This window comes from Delphinus delphis, chromosome 2 (assembly GCF_949987515.2).
Source record: "Delphinus delphis chromosome 2, mDelDel1.2, whole genome shotgun sequence".
NCBI classification, from domain to species: domain Eukaryota; kingdom Metazoa; phylum Chordata; class Mammalia; order Artiodactyla; family Delphinidae; genus Delphinus; species Delphinus delphis.
Genome location: NC_082684.1, coordinates 85,686,752 through 85,708,757, shown reverse-complemented (window position 1 = coordinate 85,708,757; position 22,006 = coordinate 85,686,752). Strand labels below are relative to the sequence as shown.

Below are 22,006 nucleotides of genomic sequence, written 5' to 3'. Positions count from 1 at the left end.
TCTACAGAGCCATCCACAGAGCCTCTGTGGCATCTACAGTTGGCTCCCATCCTGGCCAGGCAATTGCCGCGTCCCCTAGGGCCATCTGCAAACCCTGTGCTCTGTCTGCTCCTCCCAGCTGTCCTGGGAGATGCAGCCGAGACCTGCCCTGACCATGCTAGTACTACTCAGCTCTACTGGCTGCATTTATACTTGCCCTTCCCATCCCTACTCCTTTCTCTCTTTCCAATTTCAACTTGTACCTATTTGTACCCTAAACTACATTTTTTTAACTGATCAACGTCGTCTTTAAGTAATCATTTTACCTAAATTAGTTCTACTGACAGCTCTGTCGCAGCTTCATGTTACAGCACAAAGAGGCTAGTCGAGCGGCAGGAGGCATGGGCTATTGTCTTGACTCCGCCAGGACACCCCTTGTGCTCTCTGTGAAATGGGGTTATTAATACCTGCTCTTCCTGACTCCCAGCATTGTTGTGAAAATCAACTGAAGTATGTAAGGTAGGTAAAATACTTTAAAAGATAAAATAGTAGATCTCTAGAGTGCTTTTTTAAAAAAAGACAGGGTGAAAGGAATTTTGTCTCAAAGCCCTAGGGGATCACCGTCCCTCATGCCACTGCCAGCCCAGATTAGCTACTGTAGGAAAATGTTGCATCCCATGCATCTTGTCTCTTGTTCCAAAAGCCACTCCTGTGTCTGGTGGGTTCGGATGTGGGGACCCCACCAAAGAGAGAGAGAGCTCTGGACAGCCCAGAGCATGGGCTGCCTGCTTTAAGGGAGCATTTGTCCCCTCCAGCCATCCCTCTCCTCATTTGCTTCCTGCAGGGAGGATGTTAACCAAATCTGTGGCTTCTCCTTTTCCAGGAACAGCTTGAGAGCTATGACTTCACCAAATTCCACTCGCTGAAGCCCAAGCTGATCGAGGCCGTGGACAACATGCTGAGCAGCAAGATCTCGTCCCTGATGAGCCTCATCAGCCAGGAGGAGACGAGCATGCCCACGCAGCTGGTGCAGGGCGGGGCCTTCGACGGCACCGCCGAGGGCCCCTTCAACCAGGGCTACGGGGAGGGCGCCAAGGAGGGCGCCGATGAGGAGGAGTGGGTTGTGGCCAAAGACAAGCCTGTCTACGATGAGCTCTTCTACACCCTGTCGCCCGTCAACGGCAAGATATCGGGCGTCAACGCCAAGAAGGAGATGGTGACCTCCAAGCTGCCCAACAGCGTCCTGGGCAAGATCTGGAAGCTGGCCGACTGTGACTGCGACGGCATGCTGGACGAGGAGGAATTCGCACTGGCCAAGCACCTCATCAAGATCAAGCTCGATGGCTACGAGCTGCCCAACAGCCTGCCCCCGCACCTCGTGCCACCCTCCCACAGGAAATCCTTGCCGAACGCCGACTGAGGGGCAAGCCACACACAGCGAGGGCGGTGTGGGGCTAGAATTGGGGGGCCTGGGCCAGAGGCCCACACTGCCACTGACTCACTGAGCGACCCTGGGCGAGACACTGCCCTCTCTGTGCCTCAGTTTCCCCATCTGTAGAACGGGGAGGGCAAACACTGGACATTAGATGAGATCCTTTCACCTTAAAATTCCCAGAGTTTCTACTAAAATGTTGGGGGGACGGGGTGGATACAGGGATGGAAGCATTGAGAAGAAAGGAAAATCGTCCAAGGAGTCCTCCAAAGCCTAGAGAAGCCCAGATGTGGAATCCCAGGAGCCAGGGCGTGTCAGCTGGGGGCTCTGCTGGGCTTCACTGGACTGTCCATCATTTTGAACCTGGCTGTCCCTCAGAGAGCACCGGGAAGCAGCAAAGACGAGCTTATTTATTTTGTCTCTTGCTCTATTTGGAGTGAAAAAAAAGAAGAGCTGAGAAGGTTTCTGTTCTCTCCAAACTGTCTACCACAGAGTAGACTGCTGCCCCAGCTTTGAGAGGAGGACGCACCATTTCTGCGTGTCCCCATCCCTTCTGTGGGCCCGCAGAGCCCGCGACCAGGCCGCAGGGAGCATCCATCCCAGCGCCTGCTGGCCGGCCCTCCCAGGGCTCCCCCAACCTTGCGGCCTTCCCAGCAAAGGTGTATTTGGTTAGAAATTTGGAACTCACAACCTTTATTAACCCCTGGCAAGAGTTCTAGTATTCATTTCAAGTCACGTTGAAATCTGAAGATTAGCTTTACTTGTCTGGCAACAGGTTGTAGCAAAGTTTATCATACTTAAACTAGAGTAAGAAAGGCGGTGGTTCTCCCCAGTCTTCAGTTAGCGTGGTTACACGTCCCCAAGGCTCCTTGGAAAATGGCAGGATTTAAATCCAGAAAAAACATGAATTGGTGCGTGCAGTGTCCTGGCCCTGTGGCCACAGAGGGGACGGGGGGCCAGCCCAAGGTCAGTCTACTAGCGTTAGACACTATTTTTATAAAAAATAGGCATTTTTATTATGACTAGTTTTTTAAATATAGTTTCTATATAAAGGATAAAGGCCTTTATACAGAAACAAGATGCAATCTTTCATATAAAGCCTTTTCTTCAAAAGACTGTGTGGTTCATACCATGAATGCCTCACGAGGTAGGATCTGGGCCCTTACCTGTACATCAGTTCCTGATGTTCCCTCCCTGGGTGCCCTGGGTGAACCTCTCTGGACCACTTGCCCAAATGCCTGTGTCCAGGGGAGGTCACCCTCCCAGCTGTGTGGGCTCCAGCTGGGGGATGCAGGTGCCTTTCACCATTATTTATGCAATAAGAGAGACATGATATTTCATCACTATTGTGATGGCTGCATAGCCTGGGACCCTGCCGGCACCAAAAATGAATGAAATCCAAACAGTCACACCTAAGTCTCCCAAAACACTCGTTTTTTTTGTTTGTTTGTTTCTGGTGTCCCTTGTGACATCAGGGGCAGAACAGCAGACTTAAGAAAATGTTTACTTTAGAGAAGCATTTATCCAGATGCCAGCCCTCACACTCCCTAGCTTACTTTCTACATAATTTAGTTTTAAGAGAAGTAAATACATAACATGGTTTTAGTCTTAGTGAGTACTTTTAAATTAATTAGACACATAGAAAAGAGACATTTGTAATTCCAGTAGATAGTTCTGTGAATGCACGAGGACCACACAGGTGTGTAAGCACAGTGGATCCAGCAGAGGGCAAGATTGAGAGAGGAGGAGAGAGTTCATTTGTCGAAAGGTATAGAGATGCCAAGGTTAGATTATTTCCATTCACAATCATCTTGCTTCTTTAACTCAGCTCAGTTGTCATATATAAAGATAAATATATACACGTATGTCACAAGAGTATGTATTTTGGCCACTTGTTAATGTGTATATATGTACATATGGCAAGTTTTGTCTATATATGGATGTAGAGGAATACTGTTTCAGAGGAGCCGCAGAGGAGGTTTCTGGTTCTACGTGGATGGAAGCACCTCATGGGTGATCCCCACCCCACCCCCATGATCTCTGGTGGGAGGACATCTGGCAGCTGAATGCTGAGAAAAAAGGAAGAAAAAGGAAGTCACGTGTCCATTTTTCTCAATATCTTCTCTTAAAACCTGAAGTCACCCATCATAAATAGTTGATTGGAAAGAAAAACACTGAAAGACATTAGGGATGGCGGCCAAGCAAGGACCCATATCGTCCCAGGACCCGCACAGAGTTCCTCGAGTCTGTGTCCAAAACACCCGTTATCCCCTGACCCCATGCAGCAGGGCCGGGAACATGGAGCCCTTGGGATCTGGGCACCTGGACCGACCGTATTGTCCTCCCCGCACCACCCCACTGTCCAAGTACCCCCTCTGCAGAGTGCTCACGGATGGGGCAGGGGGCGTGGAAGTAGGTAAACTCCAGAACTCTGAAACTATCTTCATGCTCTCCATGATTTCACAGAAGAAAACCTAAGAATCTTGAGTCTGTTTTCTGTACAGCACACGGTATCGCACAACACAAACTTCTGCAGTCTTGAGTTTAGGGGGAAAAAATGAAAACTTCTGCCTACTCCTCCCGAAGTCGACTTCCAAACTGTGAGCCTGCTGGCGAGGCCCTCCTGAGCCCGTCTGTACAGAAGCGTTGCACTGAGACCTGCCGAGATCCCCCAGCTCTGCGGCCACACGCTGATGTCCAACCCGCTTGGCATCCTACATGGATTCTTTCCTCGTCACACACACCTGGATGACCCAGGTTGGGGCTGCTCTTCTGTGGGAAGGGCCAGGCATTCAGTTGGCTTTCACTTCTCCAGGGCTGGAGTGGCTTCTCCGGAACACTTGTCATCATGCAGCAATAATGCCTGGATTGGGGGCTGTGACTCCTCCCACAGAACTGTGGGCCTTAAGGAGTTGGATTCTTATTCCATCTCATGGGACTGGTGTCCAGGTGGGTCAGAGAGCATGTGACGAGAAGCCAAATGCCTCGTGCTCTCCCCCAACCGCTGCCCGCCTTACAAATCCGCAGGAGAGGCTTCAGCAGAGTCCTGGCCCCACTGTCCCAACCACGGTCCTTTGCTATGTCTGCTGGGTCTTGGGGGGCCGCCCCTGCACCACACTGGGAATGTCTTGTACTGGAGCCTGCCGCCTAGGATGGGGTTTAACCACCAGAGTCATGGCCTGACAGCCACCACCAGAACCTTCCCGCTTTATGGCTACACTCCTTGATGCCCAGAACGATACCCTGGACAGATTGCCTTGGAGATAAGGAAAGCATTTAAGGAGGCACTGTTTACTTCCTCCATGGAATGTGGCAAATAACTTTCTTAGGACAGATAACCACTGAGTTTTTCCAGGTAAACATGGGCAGAATCTAAGAGTATACCAGGTGACGTGTCAATTAGCCAATGCATTTAATACACAATGCTTCTGTTTTTTTGTAATCTTGTTTAGAAATGTCAAAAAAAGACCCAGTCTACTGATCAATAAACTTCTGAAAAAAATCACTACTTTTTTCCCATTGGCTCTGGTTTTTCAGTTGACTGTGTGCCAGCTGTCTCAGGAATAAAGCAGGGATCCCTTGGAACCGTTCTGAAACGAGGCAGAGGAGTTAAGGGGAGGGTGTGTCCCTTTGCACGCCATCCCTGTGACCCCTGACTCTTCCTGCATCTTCCCTGGGTGGTAGACTCGGGCTTCTTCAGCAGAAAAGCAACTCCATCCACTGTGGGCAGAGACCAGGTCTGGGAGCAGGCCCCAAGGGAGGGACTGGAAACCAAGACTTCAGGGGACCATGGAGGAGATCCTTCTGAGGCTGCGGACAGGGCATCACAGAGCGTTCACAGGAGATGTCCTCTGTCCGGCGCTGAGGCAGGCCCGAGCACCTGAGGGTGTAGTAGTGCTAGGGTGCAGCCCCTGGCTGGCTGGCACTGCTCCTGCCTCTTGGCATGCCTCACAGGCCTGGACCACCCATAGTAGACATCTGGAGTTTTCACACTTGCACCCATCTACCCTTTTGGTGATCCAGACCTGGAATTTCCTTTGCAGACCACTCTCCACTTCTCCACCCTCAATCTGAGGCATGAGATTTGGGGAGATAGACCCCACCCCCCTTCTTTCCAGGGTGGGTCCTGATGGTCTTGAGCCAATTAGAGTATTTCATCTGCCTGGTCACAGAAATTGTTCAGCAATGGACATGTGTCTATGAGAGCCAGGCCCCTCAGACTTCTGTTCCAACTCTTGGGAGAGATGTACTCTCTTTTCTGAACCATGCAGTACAAAGAAGTGAGCCTATTGGTGCAACAATATAAATAGCATTGAGAGAAGTGCCCAGAGGTGCTGGAAGCAGAGGAGTGAGGTTAGGCTGACAGCAACCACCCTGTGGAGCATGAAGATGAAGAAGGCATTGAGAAAGACTAAGTGAATCCACACCTGTGGTGGCATCATTTGAGCTGCTGGATCAAACCTTACCTGAAGTCCTCCTCCTGCCAGCCTTTTCAGTTATGTGGACCAGTACATTCCCTTTATATCATTTAAACCCATTTGACTTGAAATTTCAGTTACTTGCAGCACAAATATTCCAGAACTGTACTGACCAGCAGGGATTCTCATTTCAACAGGGGCTGCTATCAGTCACGGCACAAGAGGAGCTGATCCTGGCAGCATGTGCAGTGGCTTTACTGCAGTTGAACTAGGAAGAAAGAAGAGCAGTTCTGTAGCCCTGCTCAACAACCTCAAATACAGCCACCTCTGTTGAGATCTGTGTACAAAGTTCATGCAGCTCCATCCTGTCCTCTGGTGGTCACATCACATGGGATACTGTGCGCCAAGGCTCTTAACAGGAGGTGAAACAAGCTTACAGAGGTGGGAGAAGGGGGGACTTCCTAGAAGGAGCAGGATTTTAACTAGGGCTGATGTGATTGGAGAATGTGGACGGTGGGGAGTAGAGGGGCATTCTTATTCTAAGCTGAGGGAACCACTGATGTTCAGACTTGGGCAGGAAACCTCTGGTCCTGACCAGGCAATGGGGAGTCTTGCTCTGGGAAGGTACATTGGGCCAGGTGTCAGCTGATGTGCAGGCAGGGTGATGAGCTGGGGACAGTGACGAGGACCTGCAGGGTCAGTGGGAGTAACCGTGTGGGGGGTGCACTGTGGAGTGCTCGCTGGGGGGCACAGCGGCAACAGCCATTGGTACCTGACTGGACCTGGGGCTGGGGTGAGGAAGCAGCTCAGGTTCATTCCTAGTGCCAGGAAGCAGTCAGTGGCAGGAGGGACCTCACAGGGAGAGGACAGCAGGGGTGGAGGCTCCTCTCAGATACAGGGGAGACGCCCCCACTCAAGAGCAGCATGCTCCTCACTTCTAGCCACAGGCCGGGGTTCAGGTGTGATGGGTCCTGCCCAGCTCTCAAGGGCAGGCTGTGGCCACTGCTTCTCTCACCGGCCTGGGCTGTCAGGGACGCCTCCCTGAAGTGTTGCCGGGGCTGCTGGGTGGATGAACCCAGACACACAGCCCAGCCCGGTGTCTGTAACCAGACTGTTCTGTGAAGCCACCTGAATTAGAACTCGCTCTCCTTCTGGCATGCGGTCCAAGGTTGCAGGGAGGGAGGGGAGGGGGAGGGGAGGGAGGGAGGGGAGGGAGAGGGAGGCAGGGGAGGGAGAGGGAGGGAGGGGAGGTGGAGGGAGGGGAGGAGAGGGAGGGAGGGGGAGGAGAGGGAGAGGGAGGGCAGGGGAGGGAGGGAGGGGGAGGAGAGGGAGAGGGAGGGAGGGGAGGGAGAGGGAGAGGGAGGGAGGGGAGGGAGAGGGAGGGGAGGGAGAGGGAGGGAGGGGAGGGGAGGGAGAGGGAGGGAGGGGAGGGGAGGGAGAGGGAGGGGAGGGAGAGGAAGGGAGGGGAGGGTGAGGGAGGGAGAGGGAGGGGAGGAGAGGAGAGGGAGGGGAGGAGAGGAGAGGGAGGGGAGGGAGAGGAAGGGAGGGGAGGGTGAGGGAGGGAGAGGGAGGGGAGGAGAGGAGAGGGAGGGGAGGAGAGGAGAGGGAGGGGAGGGAGAGGAAGGGAGGGGAGGGCGAGAGAGGGAAGGGAGGGGAGGGAGTGGAGGGAGAGGGAGGGAGGGAAGGGAGGGGAGGGAGAGGGAGAGAGGGGCTCCCCCACAGCCCCCGCCTCTGAGCCTCAGGCCTAGCCAGTGCCGAGGGAGCACAGGTGCTGGTGCCTCACTGGGGCCCCAAAGAGTGAACACTGTGTCTCCAACTCTGGAGGAGGCTCTGTCGTTCCCACGGACTTTGCAGGTTACCCCTTCCCAGGGGGAACCCCCTTCAGAAAGTGGCCCCAGGCCTGAGGGAGTACCGCCCTGCAGCCCTGGGCTGGGTTGGGTGCATTTCCGTCAGGGCCTGGAAAGCCCAGCCTTGGTCCAAGCCTGTGGTGTGTCTGTGGTGCGTCCCCCAGGAGAGGGTGCGAGGGCCATGGCCCAGCGGGCTCGCTCCCATCCCCGCCCCTGTGGGTGCTCACGGAGAGGCTCTGCAGGGGTGCAGAAGGGTAGCCCCAGCCTGCCGGAAGTGGGTGCAGAAGCTCTGACCAGAGGCTCTGCCCTGTGGGGCCTCTGCGTCTTGGGAGCCAGGACCCCCACCTGATGCTGATGGCATTTGCAACAGGGGATGATGAAGGAGGAGACCCTGGAGCAGTTGATCTGGAGCATTCTTGAGCCGCCCCCTCCCGGTCTGGGCCACGCCCTGCGGCAGGTGGGAGAACAATGCCGGCTGTGTGCTGTCACCCCTGCCCTGCTGGCCCAAGAGGAGGGCCATGGCACAGCCCCAGCTCCAGCCAGCCTCTCCTGATGTCTCCCTCCCTGCCCAGCCCCTCCTATCTGCCATCTCCGACCGTCCAGCCAGGTCTCCTCCCAGGGCCTGCACATCACCAAGGTAAGTAGTTTCCCGTTTTCCTTCCACCTGCCCTTTTCATCCCAAGGAGCAGCAGCAAACGCTGTGGCCCAGGAGAAACCTCTGGCAGCAGGAGTTCTAGAAGAAGAATTTAGAAAGTGGGATGGGACAAAAGGGGCCCTGGGCCATTCAAGCTCAGGACACCAGCCAGAAGGACCAGACCTTACCTGGCTAGGTTCCAAGCTGCAACCACCCACCAAATGTGGGACTCTCTGGCACGGAGGGGCCCCCACTCCCAGGGAGTCATCAGTATCCACAGTCCTGCCCCAATCTCCATGCCCCCAACGTCCCCAGCTTAGGGAAATGTCCAGTGGCCCCTCATCCCCAGAGAGCTCCATGCCTGATGGCTGGTCAGCCCCACAAGCCCCAGCAGCTCCTTGGGGCTACAGGCACATGAAGCAGGAGGCCAGGGGCAGAGCCCTGGACCCCTCTCCCAGTCCAGTCCCACCATGGACTCTGCGTATGAGATGGGCCACATTGGCAAGCTGCAGGCACAGCACGTTGCAGATGCAGGAGAAGACTTCACCAAGTGGATCAACAGTATCTTCCAGCACAGCCGGTGAGTGTAGCTGGGCATGCCCCACAGCCCATCTCTACTGTCCCCCCGGCTCCCTGGCCAGTGGACCCTGGGGGACCGACTATGAGGTCATCTGACTGAGGCCCCTTCTTTCGACTCCGAAGCACAGCTGAGGCCAGTGCTGCTTCCTCAAGGCAGATGCTCTGGGCTGCATAGCCCAGGTCCAGGAATGGGGCAGACAGGTGCGGTTAGGCTGACCCTGTGCCTTCTCCATCCTCTCCCATGCCTGCTCCACGACCAGGTGGGCATCAAGATCCAGAACCTGTACACAGAACTGGCTGATGGTACCCACCTGCTGCGGCTGCTGGAGCTCATCTCGGGGGAGGTCCTGCCACCCCCCAGCCAGGGCCACATGCGCATACACTTCCTAGAGAACAGCACCCGAGCTCTGGCCTTCCTCAGGGCCAAGGTGGGCACTGGGGAGAGGGCTTCTGGGCGTGGTGCTGGGGTGGGCAGCGGGGACAGGCTGGATGACTAGATCATCTTTCCTGGGCTGGCCACAGGGCAGAGCAGAGGATCTGGAGCCGGGATCCAGGAGGAGCAGCTGCGATGCAGAGGTCCGGGAAGCAAAGCCCTTCCTTGCACAGTTCTCCCAGTTTAGAGAACACCCACTGGCTGAAGTGGAACAGCCATCGTCCCCAGTGGGTAGAAATGGAATATGACATTGACTGTAATGAGAGATTGTGGAGTCTAAGCTGAAAGATTCAGTGCACTCTTAGCCTTCTCTTTTCATAAATAAGGAAATTATTTACCAGGCAGACCCACAGTCAACTGGCCAGCAGATCCTGGATAGGGGGCCCTAGGGGTGAGGGAAGGTCAGACACAGGGGAAGAGCCTCGGACACTGAGCCAGGCAGTGGAGGGAGGAGATGCAGGGCTACCTTGGAGAAGCTGGACCAGACAGCAGGGAGGGACCTAAGCAAACAGGAGGGACCCTGAGAGAAAGGGACAGGCCAAAGAAATAGTCTCTAAAAGGAGACAGGAGCTCCAGGGACACAGAGGGACCCTCACGGCCAGTGTCAGGGGGCTGTGCAGGGGTCATTTATATTGAGAAGCAGGAATTGGGAGGCCCAAGGGCTCCTGGCCTCAGGTACTAAAGCACAAGGTGGCTGCCCCCGGAGGCTAAGAAGTCACAGGTGGGACTGGCTGGGCTGAGCCTAAGTCCTGGAATGGAGGTCACAGCCAGTCCCCCTGCGAGCCTGGCCTGCTGAAGGGAGGCCAGGAAGGTGAGAAGCCAAAGCAACAGACAGGAGCACTGCGGTCCCTGGGTGCACAGAAGAGCAGAAAGCTGCCGGCCACACAGTGCCAGGCCCTGCTTGGTCCCAGGGACAATGGCCTGAGAGCCAGCCACCTCCTCTTGGGAACCTGGGGAGGTGCAAGCCCCACAGCCCTTGTCAGAGGCTATGCAGCTCCCCTCAAGCTTAGAGACACAGCATGTCACTGATACGTAACCTATGAAGGTGACAGCCTTGTCTCCACCATATATATGAGGCAGCTATGGTCAAACTTTGGCCCCCAGCACACAGCTAATAAGTAGCAGAATGTGGGGTGCACTCATTTCTGGAGCCCTTGCCCTGTGCTGGGTACTGCATGTCACAAAGCCCAGACCTGAGCATAGGGGCCCTACAGTTTCAGGGGAGACAGTTTATTTGAACCCAGATCAGCAATATGCTGGTAAATGTTTAACAATCAGCTATCTGGGCTGGGGAGTTGAGGGGAAGGAGGCAGATGAAATCCCTGGTTTGTAGCATTTGCTGATTTCCGAGGCCTTCATACCCCTACCACGACGTCGCTAAGCACAAAATCGGGAAGATTTTTTAAAAGGTGGCCAGGGTAGGCCTCAATGAGAGAGTAGCGTTTGAGTAAAGACTTAAAGCAAGAGAAGGAAATAGCCATGGGACTCCCTTGGGGAATAATATTTTCAGACAGCAGGGATAGCCAGTACAAAAGCCCCAAGGCCTGAGCTTAGAATCTCAGGGAACTGCAAGAATCCCATGGGTCTTAGAGCCATGGGGTCCGGAAGAGGAGGATGGAGCCAGAGGGTGAAGGAGCCCAAGCCACATGCGACTTTCATGTTTATTCTGTTCCTTTCTCTCCTTGATTCAACCCTTCCTGTCCAAGTGGCAAAATCTAGGTCAGCAGGTTCTCAACATTAGTGCACGTAAGAACCACCGAGGTGTTTGTCCAAATACAAATTCCTGGGCCCTGGTCCAAGAGAGTCTCATTGGGTGGAGCTTGGGAATCTGAATGTTTAACAGGAGATGGAACACTGATGAAGAAGGCTGAGATTCAAATGTGAGCCAGGGACCCAGGCACTCACTGGAGATCCCCAGATGCCCTGGGAGGTGGAGGCAGACAGTCGATGCTGTCTATTGAGCTCATACATTGACTTTTACGACTCTTCATTTCAACCTCCGTAGCTGCACCGCTGATCCTGGCCCGGGTTTGCCTGTAGCCCATGCATGGGGAGTCCTCCTGCTCCTGTGGTCCAGCCCAGTTCACCATGTTGGGGCTTTCCCTAAGGGGGCTTGGGACCAAAGCCCCAACCACTTAGAAACGCTTTACTTGCCTGGCCTTGTGCCTGCCTGCCTCTCCCCTGGGGATCTCCTAGGGCAGGACAGACTCCAGAACCCTCCCGTCCAGCAGCCAGCCCCCTGGACACTTGGTTGCTATGAGTCTTCTCTGGTATATGGGCTTTGCAGCTGAGCCCGGTCAACTTTGCCCACAGGTGCCAGTACCCCTCATGGAGCCAGAGAACATCGTGGATGGAGACCAGATGCTCATCCTGGGACTCATCTGGGTCATCATTCTGTATTTCCAGATTGCCCACATCTGCCTGGACAGGGTACGTCTCAGCCCCCAGTGCCCAGCCCTGGCCTCACCTCAGGGCCCTGGGGACAGAGCAGTTGCACCCAACTGTTAGGATCCCCACAACGGATCCTTGGCATCCACACAACTACTATTCACTCATCAACCACGGGCAAGGATGTCAGAATGTCAGGGAGACTGTGATATGCTGAAGTGAGAACTAGATTCCCAGGCTTCAAGCCTGATCTGGGACGAGTCATTCACTAGTGAGGGGGTCAAGTTACCTGCCCACCACCCATCTTTCACCCCCGATTTGTTACAGGGCATTGAAATCCTGTAACTTTCATTACCCCTTAATGTATTGTTGGGGGAAATTAAACATATAGAGGGAGCCCCAGCCCTGGAGGTTTCCGAATCCCCAGGATCCTGAAAACCAAAGAGATGGTCCCCCATCTTCCTCCATTCTCCCTCTTGTTTTCCCACAGCTGGATCAGAAAGAGTAAACACATAAAGCCCTCATATTTGTCAATTTTCATAGTTTCTAAAACCCCATCTAAAACTTGATTCTAGTAGGTTAGGAAAGCACACCTGGAGAACGAAATCCTAATGAAAAGAAGCCAGAGATTCGGCTCAAATCCAGGAGGGTCCTTTACACTCATGAGGGAACTGTGAGCCCCAGGAGAGCAGGGCCTTGCCTGCCTACATCCCCAGAGCCTAGCATGTATGTGGCGAATGAATGGACGGATGAATTTCTAACTGAGCTCAAGCCCTTCCAGGAAGCCGCACTCCCCTGCCCCGCCCCCAAGGCCAGTTCCAGGTGCCCCTGCCACCCTTTCCCTTAGGAGCAGCAAGTCCGCATCATCCCCTGACTGGCCACCAACCAGCCAACTGGCTCTCTGGTCCGCCGCCAGCTCGGGCTCTGCTCCCTGCAAAACTCAGACATGTCTGGCACCAGGCTGACCTCACACACGCACATGCTCCCCCCAGAATCTCTCCCGGTTCGTGTCTGCTAGCCTAGCCCAGCCACTCAGGATATCTGGACCTGGCCTGGCTGTGGCAGAGCCCAGCTCCAGGCCCTGAAGCTCTTTCCTCCTCCCCTCCCCCGTGCTGCTGCTCACTTGTCCTTCCTACCCAAGCTCCGGGGCCCAAAGGGCAGGGCAGGAAATGCAGCCTGCTGTGCTTTAACATTCTGAGTTTATAAACAGGGGTTGGTAGAGGGGAGAAAAGGAGAGGAAGAGTCAAGGGGAAAGGAGATGGGGACTCTGCGGTGTGAGGGGCGAGGGAGGGAGTGGATGGAAGGGGAGGACCACTGAGGGCAGGACAGGGACGAGGAATGGAAGGCAGGGAAAGAAGTGGAGCCAGGAAGGAGAAGGGAAAGGAGCACCGAGTGGAAGAGGGATGCGGACGGGAGTGGGGGCAGGTGGAAGCCGAGAGTAGCAGAATAAAGGAAAGTATCCAGGAGACTGAAACCAGTTATAGATGGTCATTTCCCAGTCTGAAGAAGCCGTCGCATGAGGCATTGTGGGGGCAGACAGGTGGGCTCCCCATGTCAGAGATGGGCTCTGTCAGATGTTTCTGGGTCAAGAGAGACCCTTCCCTATCAGCTGGGGAACCCAGGGCAACTTCCTGACCTCTCTCACTGCACCTCATATGCCATCCTTAGAATGTAAATACTAATAGCGCCTACCTCTCAGGGCTGTGCTGGGTGGAGAGCCACATGTGCAGGCCAGTGGCTGGTTGGCAGAAAACCCGTGTTGACCAGGAGCCGGTCTAATGAAGCCCAGACTCAATTCTGTGCAGCCCAGGGTAGGTTAGCACAGTGCCTGGCCCATCAGAAAGGCTGGAGAAACGGGACTTACTGCTGCTCTTGTCACCAGTTGCGACTCAAAGCCAGCTGCTCAGAGGTGACAGGTTTCAAGCACTCCGCTTCTTTGTAAGGACAATCTTTCTCTCGCACCCCCATTCCCTCCCCAGCACGAGTGAAAGCGAGTACAGTCAGATGCTCCGGGTGGGAGAGCAGGATCACAGTGTGCCCAGCCTGCCTCTCCCACGGCCTGCGGGCTCTGCTGCCCCACCCCACCTGTCCCTGCATGGTGACCCGCTGTCCTGTCCTTCCAGGAGGAGTTTGGGGCCAGCACAGCCCTGCTGTCTGCCAAGGAGGCTCTGCTGCTCTGGTGCCAGCGGAAGACGGCCGGCTACGCCAACGCCAACATCACTGACTTCTCCCACAGCTGGAGTGATGGGCTCGGCTTCAGTGCCCTCATCCACGCCCACAGCTGTGCATGAGGGAGGGGCCCCAGTGCCTCTGGACCCTGGCCTGGCCTGAGGCAGCCCTTGGCTTCCTTCTGGGAGGCCTCTACCCACTGAGCCAACTGCTCCAGGACTTGGGTCCTCAACCCACCCATTCTCCCATGTCCCTCTGGCCCCTGCGCTGGGCACAGAGATAAAGACAGATAACAGCTGAGGCCCCGGTCTGTGATACCCCTACCCCCTTCCATGGAATTGGCCAGGTTTGCCTTTGACCCTGCCCTCCTCCATTCTCTGTGCCCCTGTCCTCTCCCTGGCAAGCACCTGACCTTTTGGAGCTTCCTCCCCTACCCAGGAGCCTGACCCCTGAGCAAAATTAATTCTCCCCTCTCCCAGCCCTATTACTTCAGCCGGGGTCTCAGATAATCATCAGGGGGAAACTAATGCACTGCAAGGTATGAATGACCAATAGGAGCTGGTTTGCCTTTTTAACAAGTCCACTTAAAGCCAAGTCACTGACTCTGGTAAAGAGCCCTGCCTGCTCTCTGCCCAGGCCAGATCTGCTTCACTACGGCTCCCTGCGTCCCGACCGCCCACTGCACCACCTCCGCTGTGCTTTCCGTGTGGCTGAGCAGGAGCTGGGCATCGCTCAGCTGCTGGACCCCGAGGACGTGGTGGCCCTACAGCCCGATGAGCGTTCCATCATGACTCACGTCTCCTTCTACCACCACTTCTCCCACCTGCACCAGGGGCAGACTGTCCAGAAGAGACTCGCGAAGGTTGGTAACAAAGGGAAGGTGGCATCGAGGAGAGGTGGGGTGAACGTGGGCTCCGGAGTCAGACACACCCGAGTTTGAAGGCTGTCTCTACCCCTTCCTCGCTGTGTGGCCTTGGCTGTGTCACCTAACTTTACTGCACTCCATCTGTAAAATGGAGATGATGATTCCTGGGCAATAGATAATTCTGGGTAATAGAAGGCTGCTATGAGTGTGCAAGGGAGCATAAGCACAGTGCGTGGCACACAGGAAAGCCAGGTGGGTGATGCCCCTTCCTGCCCCTCCCCCTCCCCCTCTGCTCTTAGGTTGCTAAGCTCCTAATGGGATTAAAAGGCTCCGAGAGCTGGACTCTGCAAGGACGAGCGCAGCGCAGCTCCGCTGGGCTGAGTCCCTGTTTCTGGGGGCTCTCTTACCCTCTGGGCGCGATGGCAGAGAGCTGGACTCTGCAAGGCCGAGCGCAGCGCAGCTCCGCTGGGCTGAGTCCATGTTTCTGGGGGCTCTCTTACCCTCTGGGCACGATGGCAGAGGCTGAGGCTTGGGAAGCCTGTTCTCAGGGTTGGTGTCTCAGCTGGGCATGGGGGAGCTGATCCAGGCCAAGGGCTCTGAGCTGCTTTAGGGGTGTGGCGGCCTCAGGGAAGAAAAGGAAGGCTCAGAAAAAGAACAGCCCCCCCCCCACCCGAGTTGAGGCCAAATGGAGTAAAATAAGGTAGAGGAAGGCAGGACGGGGTCCCACACTCCCAGGTCTGAGTGTAGAATGGCGGCAGACCCGCTTCTCTGGGGGCTGGGAGGAACCCCACTTTAGTGTGTCCTCAGCTGAGGGCAGGAGCTACTGCCTACCTGGGCAAGCCTGGCTGGCACTCAGCACCCAAAGGGGAGGGCCTCCAGAGCCTGGATTCCAGGGCCTGCCCCCGGGTGCCGCCCTGACCCTTTCCCATGCCCTCAGCCAGATCCTGCTTCAGCTCCAGGAGACAGAGGCGCTGCAGACCCAGTGTGAGCAGCTGGTGGCCGATCTCCTGTGGTGGATCACGGAGAAGCCGGTGCAGCTGGAGGCCCGGGATTTCCCAGACACCCTGCCAGGCATGCGCCAGCTGCTGGTGGCCTTTGCCTCCTTCCGCACCCAGGAGAAGCCACCAAGGCTGCAGCAGCGAGGGGCCACGGAGGCCCTGCTCTTCCGGTTGCAGATGGCACTCCGAGCCCAGAATCGCAGGCACTTCCTGCCGCACGAGGACCTGGGCCCTGCAGAGCTGTCCCAGAGCTGGGCAGGCCTGGAGCAGGCAGAGGCCTCGTGGAGCCAGGCCCTACAGCAGAGGTTCCTGCAACTAGAGAGGTTGGAAACCCTGGGCCGGCGCTTCCAGCGTAAGGCAGCCCTCCAGGAGAGCTTTCTAACAGACACAGAGCAGGTGCTGGACGGGGCTGCAGCCCCGCCAGCCAGCCCGGCCACAGTGGAAGCGGCCACCCAGAGGCTGCGCATGCTGGAGGCCGGCTTCCTGCCCCAGGAGGGGTGCTTCCAGGCCCTGGCCGAGATTGCAGACGTCCTCCAGCAGGAGCACTACCATGGCTGGGCAGAGGTGGCCTGCAGGTGAGCCCCAGACACGTGAACGGTCTTCAAAATAGGCTAGGGCCTTCCTACCATGCCCCTGTCTTTACACAGCCCATTCCTGGACACAGAGGCAGGGATGATTTATGGGTTTGGGGCTCCCTTTAAAAAGATCTAACTCCTGGGAATTCCCTGGCAATCCATTCGTTAAGAGTCAGCGCTTTCACTGCCAGGGCCCAAGTTCGATCCCTGGTCAGGGAACTGAGATCCTACCAGCCACAAGGTGTGGCCTAAATAAATAAAAAGATCTAGCTCCCACTGATGTCTGAAATTCCACCATCCGTAATTGATCCCTTTTGGTAAAGCACTGTTCTTTCTAGATAGCCTCTTATTAATTCATTCACTAAACATTTATTGAGTATCTACTATGTCCCAAGTACTATTCTAGGTGTTAGAGATTTAGCAGTGAAGAGGACAGACAAAAATCCCTCCCTCCATAGAGCTTACATACTACTAAGGAAAACAGAAAAAAGATGTAGTATGTGAGATAGTGATTTAAAAAAATAATAAAGCAGAATAGGGGAATATGAGGTGCCAGGTGGGGGGAGGGAATTACATTGGGTGGTCAGAGGAGGTTTACTGTTGAGCAAAGACCAGCAAGAAGTGAGAAGCCACACAGATATGAGGACAGACTCTACTAGTGCAGTGTCCCAAGGTGGCACACGCGTGGCATATTTGAAAAACAGCACAGAAGCCAGTGTTGGCCAAGTGAACAAGTTGTAGTTGAGGTCAGGGAGGTATGGAGGCGAGAGGTGGTGGCAGAGATCCTGCTGGGCCCTGCAGGACCCAGTAAAGACTTGATCTGTACTCAGCAGAAGATAAGCAGTTGTGACAGGGCTTGAGCAGAGGAGTGACACAATCTAACTTTCGTTTTACAATGATAACTCTGGATGCCATGTCAGGAATAGACTGAAAGGGCCAAGTCAGAAGGAGATAATAATAATCCAGACCAGAGAAGCAGTGAAGGTGATGAGAAATTGGTGGGATCCTGCATATATTTTGAATCCAGCGGGATCTGCACACAGATCAGATGTGGGGTGTGAGAAAGTGAGTTATCAAGGTTTTGGCCAGGGCACCTGGAAGGACGGCGTTGCTATCACCTGAGATGAGGACTGGAAAGAAGGCTTCAGGGTCCGTGAAGCCCTCCTTCCAGCTTCTCTGCCTGTGTCTAAAAGGTGGAGATACTGCCCCAACTGGATGGATGCTCACAGCTCCAGCCACGGTACTCAAGCTCCTCCAGGACAGCCAGTCCCCACCCCGCAACTGTGGACCCCAAGGTAGCTTCCCTACCCCAGCCCAGTGGGTACCACCCTTATTCTCACATCCCCCAGGCAGTTGGAAATCACTCAGTGCTGGGAGCGGCTCCTTCCGCGGCTGCAAGGGCAGAGGAAGCAGAGGGCAGGCATGCAGGCTGTGCTGAGCCTGCTGCAGGAAGTAGACTGCCTCCAAGAAGCTCAACCAGCTGCAGGTGGGCCCTGGACCAGCAGATCCCACAGCAGGATGCGCCAGCCCTGGCGTTCACGGGGACCCAGCACTCTGGGACTTTAATGACCACTCATCTGTCCCTGGCCAGGTGCTGGCCAGCTCCACGGCCTGTGGGCAGCAGCTGGCAGAGGTAGTGGAGCTGCTTCAGGGACATGACCTGCTGGAGGCCCAGATCTTGGCCCATGGTGCCCACGTGAGCCATCCTGCCCACCAGACAATGGAGCTGGATTCTTCCCTAGGCACTAGTGTGGAAGTGCTGCAGGCCAAGGCCAGGGTGCTGGCCCAGCTCCACCAGAGCCTGGTGTCTCTTGCCAGGTCCCGGTAAGAGCTCACCCGAACTCCCCTACCCTCTCCAGAACTTTTCTGTAACCCAAATTACCCCCTGCCCAGCTTAAAACAGTGCTGCCTGGCAACTTCTTCTACACTGACCCTCATCCCCAAGGCCTCTGTCTCCTCTGTTCAGTCATCCAGGAAAAGGAAAACTCCTGTCTAAGGGGGAGTGTCTGAGTCTGCTGGGGAACCCCCTCCCCAAGCCCCGTCACTCCCCGAGCCCCTCTGTGGCCCTTGCTGTCCCTCAGGCGGGCCTTGCTGGTGCAGACCCTGCAGCGGGCAGAGCTCCTGCACAACTGTGAGGAGGAGGAAGCCTGGTTGAGGGAGCGGGGACAGCTGGTGGAGGATGCGGCCCTGGGCCCGGATCTCAGCCAGATCGCTGCGGCCCTGCAGCAACACAAGGTGCCCACTACCCTGCGCCCTGCCGATTCCCCTCTCCCTGCCTTCCCGCCCTTCCCCTCACCCAGCTCCCTGCTCTGCTGTCTGCCAGGCCCTAGAAGCCGAGCTCCCCCCGCCACCAGGCCGTGTGCACTGATCTCGTTTGGAGAGGACGCGACCTGGGCGCACGCAGGCCCCGATCGCGGCGGATCCCCGGGAACGGGCCGCGGCGGTGCAGGGCGCATGGCAGAGGCTCTGGGCCCGGGCGGCGGGGCGGGGCGCGCGGCTGCAGGCGGCCCTGCTCGTCCAGCAGGTAGCTGGGCGGCGGGTGGGGAGTGTGGGGTCGGCCCGTGCCCAGCCTGCCCTCCTCAGTACTTCGCCGACGTGGCGGAGGCAGCCTTGTGGCTCCGGGAGCGGCGGTCAGCGCCGGAGAGCATGTCCTTTGGGAAGGACCAGGCGGCTGCTGAGGCCCTGCTGTGGCGCCACCTGCGGCTCGAGCGCGGCAGTGCGCGTCTTTGGGGCCGAGCTGCGGCGATTGGACGAGCCCGCGCCGGCCGCAGCCCGGGGGCATCGTCGCTCCTGGTACGCGGGGACCGACCGGGCAGGGACCCAGACCCACGGGCCTCCGACACCAAATGCGCGTGCTGTGCCCGCTCTCCCATGGTCACACAGAAGGTGGAAATGGGAGGGCATTTGTGGCCCCTGACCTGGCCTTCCCCTGGGCTTGGAGGTGCCCACCCCTCCTCAGATCATCTCCCCTGCGGACCCGCCCACAGTTAGTGGAGTCCTGTCTGCTCACGGTTGGAGGCCATCGAAGTGTAGTTTGGTGTTGCTCACTTCGCCCGCCAGTTCCCAGGCACTGATCAGTTTCCTCCAGGAGCGTCCCTTTCACCGCCAGACCTAAGGTGACCCTTCAGTCCTATTTTGCTCTCTCCTGACTTGGCCTTTTTAGGTTTGGGGTGGCCTAATCACTACACCAGACTGCTTTCTGAACCCCCTCCCTCAGTTCATCGAGCCTCCAGTTTTAAAAGAAACAGATACCTACCTGGTGGGCAGTTTGGTCCACCCTATGAGAGCTTGCAATTGTCTTTCAAGAAGCCACACATGTAGCTCAGGATGCGTAAATCACAGCCCTCAAACCCTGTACTCACATTTGGTCCCTCTACCCTCATCCCAAGGAAGCTCCATTTCCCAGATGCCCTCTCTCTGCCCAGCCATGTCCCATGCACCTGCAGAGCTGCAGCTCAGGTCCTCATATCTTAGGAGGGGGCCTCGTGGAGTACTCGGTAGCTGACTGGGGTTCTGGTCCTGACCACCAGGACCAGACTAATCAGGTCTGAAAAGTCTATGGTTCTAATTTAGCCAAGGTCGAGCTATCTCTTTTCCTTTGCATTTATTCTCTGGACCACATAATTAACAATTTTTGAAAATAGATCCACGGTGTGTTAGCAGTTGTCTGGTTACCTCTACAGATGAGGTAACCAAGGTTCACAGAGGCCAAATTACTGCCCTCACAGCTGCTGGAGAGGCCTCCCAACTCCGGGTGCAGGGCTGTTTCTACCCCATCCTTCCCTGTGTGGCTATGATGTTTAACTCCAGCACTTAGTTATATTAACACACACTGCTTTTGGTATTGCCTCTCTCCTGTTCTGTGTGGCCTCCTTCTCCAGTCTGAGCTAATTGTTTAAATGAATGAATGCAAGGTGCCTTATCCTTCTTTTGTGTCCTCTACTGCCCAGCCAGCCCTGGCATTGACAGAGAGGTTAGTCCTAGTCTCTGGCATTTCCAGACCCTTGCTTTGCCCAATGGGGGTGGTTGATACAGAAATGCCCCCTCTCCTGGGGGTGGGGAACCACTTTGGCAGCTAAGCAGAGCCTTCCCTCCTCCATACAGAAGGAGCCCCCTGAAGGCTGGAGCAGAGTTGATGGAGATGCGACTGGGAGACCTCAGGATGGGACCCAAATTTTAGCACTGCCGGGCAGCCAGTACCCCTGCCCTCTGGTCCAGATGAGCTTCATCTGCAGAGGTATAAGACCAAGACCCCATGTAGGAACCTTAATAGAGCATCATAAATTTATTCTGTGTGGCTCTCAGGGGCATCTGAAGACCGAAGGGAGGGAGTTAAGAGAGGCCATTTTGGGCTCAGCAGAAAGAAAGATGTGAAGCTGCTCGAAATTCTGAGTCTTCTTTTGTTTTCTTCCCCTTTCCAGGCTTTCTCTGTGCCTATTCCTTTTCTTCAGCCTGGCTGCCACTGCTGTGTCTTACCCTTGCCCAGGGCCAGAGGGACAGAGACCAGATGCTCATCCACCCCCATCGGGAGGGCCAGCCTGTGCTTTCCCCACCCCTCTCTGCCCCATCTCCTACCACCAGAGCCACTCTGCCTCCCCCTCTGCAAAGCCTACTCCCCCAGCCAGACCCACTGAGGCCCACCTTGTCCATGAACTCTTTCCCAACAGCCCCAGACTGTTCTGGCCATTTCCCCACCGTGGACACCCATAGTATTTATTTCACACAATGCACATTCTGCTTATCCGTGCACAGTCCCGGGAGGTGTCCCATCAGCTCTAGGTCTGTGGGCTTACAAGCCTGAGAAGATCGTAAGGCCCTGAACAGGAAGCTCTGACCTTCATCCTCTTCTCGCCCCCAGGGCTCCTGGCACAGGGCTGAGTAATAAATAATCCCCCGCCCATCCCCACTGGCCAGCTGCTGGGTCAAGAAGAGGAGCAGGACCAGGATAGCCCTCAGAACCTGTGCTCCCACAGGGACGCACTTCACCCAGCTCCCGGGAGAGACCCTGCAGCCCCTGCGCCAGACGAGCCCCGACACCTGGGAGCTGAAGGACTGGGGGTGCTGCCCGGCCAGGTGCCCATCAGCCACATCATGGAACAAGAATCCCAGGTACAACCACTGGCCCCACCCAGCCTAGCCTTCTGCTGCTTGCGGGGAGCCCCCTCCGGACATGCTGCCCTCTGTCCTGTCCGCACAGGTGGTGTCTGCCCTGAGCTCTCCGAAAAAAGGCCCAAGAAACCCAGCGGCCCCGCGTGAGGTTTCCTGCTACTCTGGCCCCTGGGGCACCCAGAAGATGGCCCTCCCAGATGAGCCTGACCCTGCCTTTGACCCCAACACCATCCTCCAGACACAGGACCACTTGAGCCAGGACTGTGAGGGCCTGCGGACCCTGGCAGAGGTAACGCCCCTTGTTCAAGAAACGTTCATGGAGCACCCACTCGGGGCTAGACCCTGAGCCGTAAGCCCAGGGACAGAGCAGTGACTGGACTTGCTCCCTGACCTTGGGGAGTTTATGTCATGGCAGAGAAGATGTGAAACAAGTCATTAGACAGACGTGGGTGTGATGGGAGCGTGAGAGGGGAGCCCAGGTCAGGACGGGGAGTCAGGGAAGGCATCGCTGAGGGAAGGACATTTAGGCAGAGACTTGAACAATGAGAAGCTGAGAGCAGGTGAGCCAGGGGGAGGGCAG

General features: G+C 56.1%; 2 protein-coding genes across 2 annotated transcripts in view; both read left to right on the top strand.

The window, feature by feature from the left end:
- Positions 1 to 4,916, top strand: part of EHD4 (EH domain containing 4) — an 89,790-nt gene extending 84,874 nt beyond the window's left edge. Inside the window, exon 6 of the mRNA XM_060005059.1 lies at positions 863 to 4,916. Within this exon, the coding sequence (XP_059861042.1) occupies positions 863 to 1,399 (537 nt within the window). The 3' untranslated portion in view covers positions 1,400 to 4,916. The remainder of the gene's footprint in view (positions 1 to 862) is intronic.
- A 3,758-nt stretch (positions 4,917 to 8,674) lies between these two features.
- SPTBN5 (spectrin beta, non-erythrocytic 5) overlaps positions 8,675 to 22,006 on the top strand; it is a 45,347-nt gene continuing 32,015 nt past the window's right edge. Inside the window, 18 exon segments of the mRNA XM_060002337.1 lie at positions 8,675 to 8,761; positions 8,763 to 8,894; positions 9,150 to 9,317; positions 11,636 to 11,752; positions 13,834 to 13,988; positions 14,513 to 14,741; positions 15,686 to 16,317; positions 17,667 to 17,774; positions 17,776 to 17,803; positions 17,909 to 18,141; positions 18,399 to 18,552; positions 18,641 to 18,658; positions 18,660 to 18,732; positions 18,735 to 18,841; positions 18,901 to 19,029; positions 19,031 to 19,129; positions 21,232 to 21,426; positions 21,515 to 21,715. Coding sequence (XP_059858320.1) covers positions 8,675 to 8,761; positions 8,763 to 8,894; positions 9,150 to 9,317; positions 11,636 to 11,752; positions 13,834 to 13,988; positions 14,513 to 14,741; positions 15,686 to 16,317; positions 17,667 to 17,774; positions 17,776 to 17,803; positions 17,909 to 18,141; positions 18,399 to 18,552; positions 18,641 to 18,658; positions 18,660 to 18,732; positions 18,735 to 18,841; positions 18,901 to 19,029; positions 19,031 to 19,129; positions 21,232 to 21,426; positions 21,515 to 21,715 — 2,865 coding nt within the window.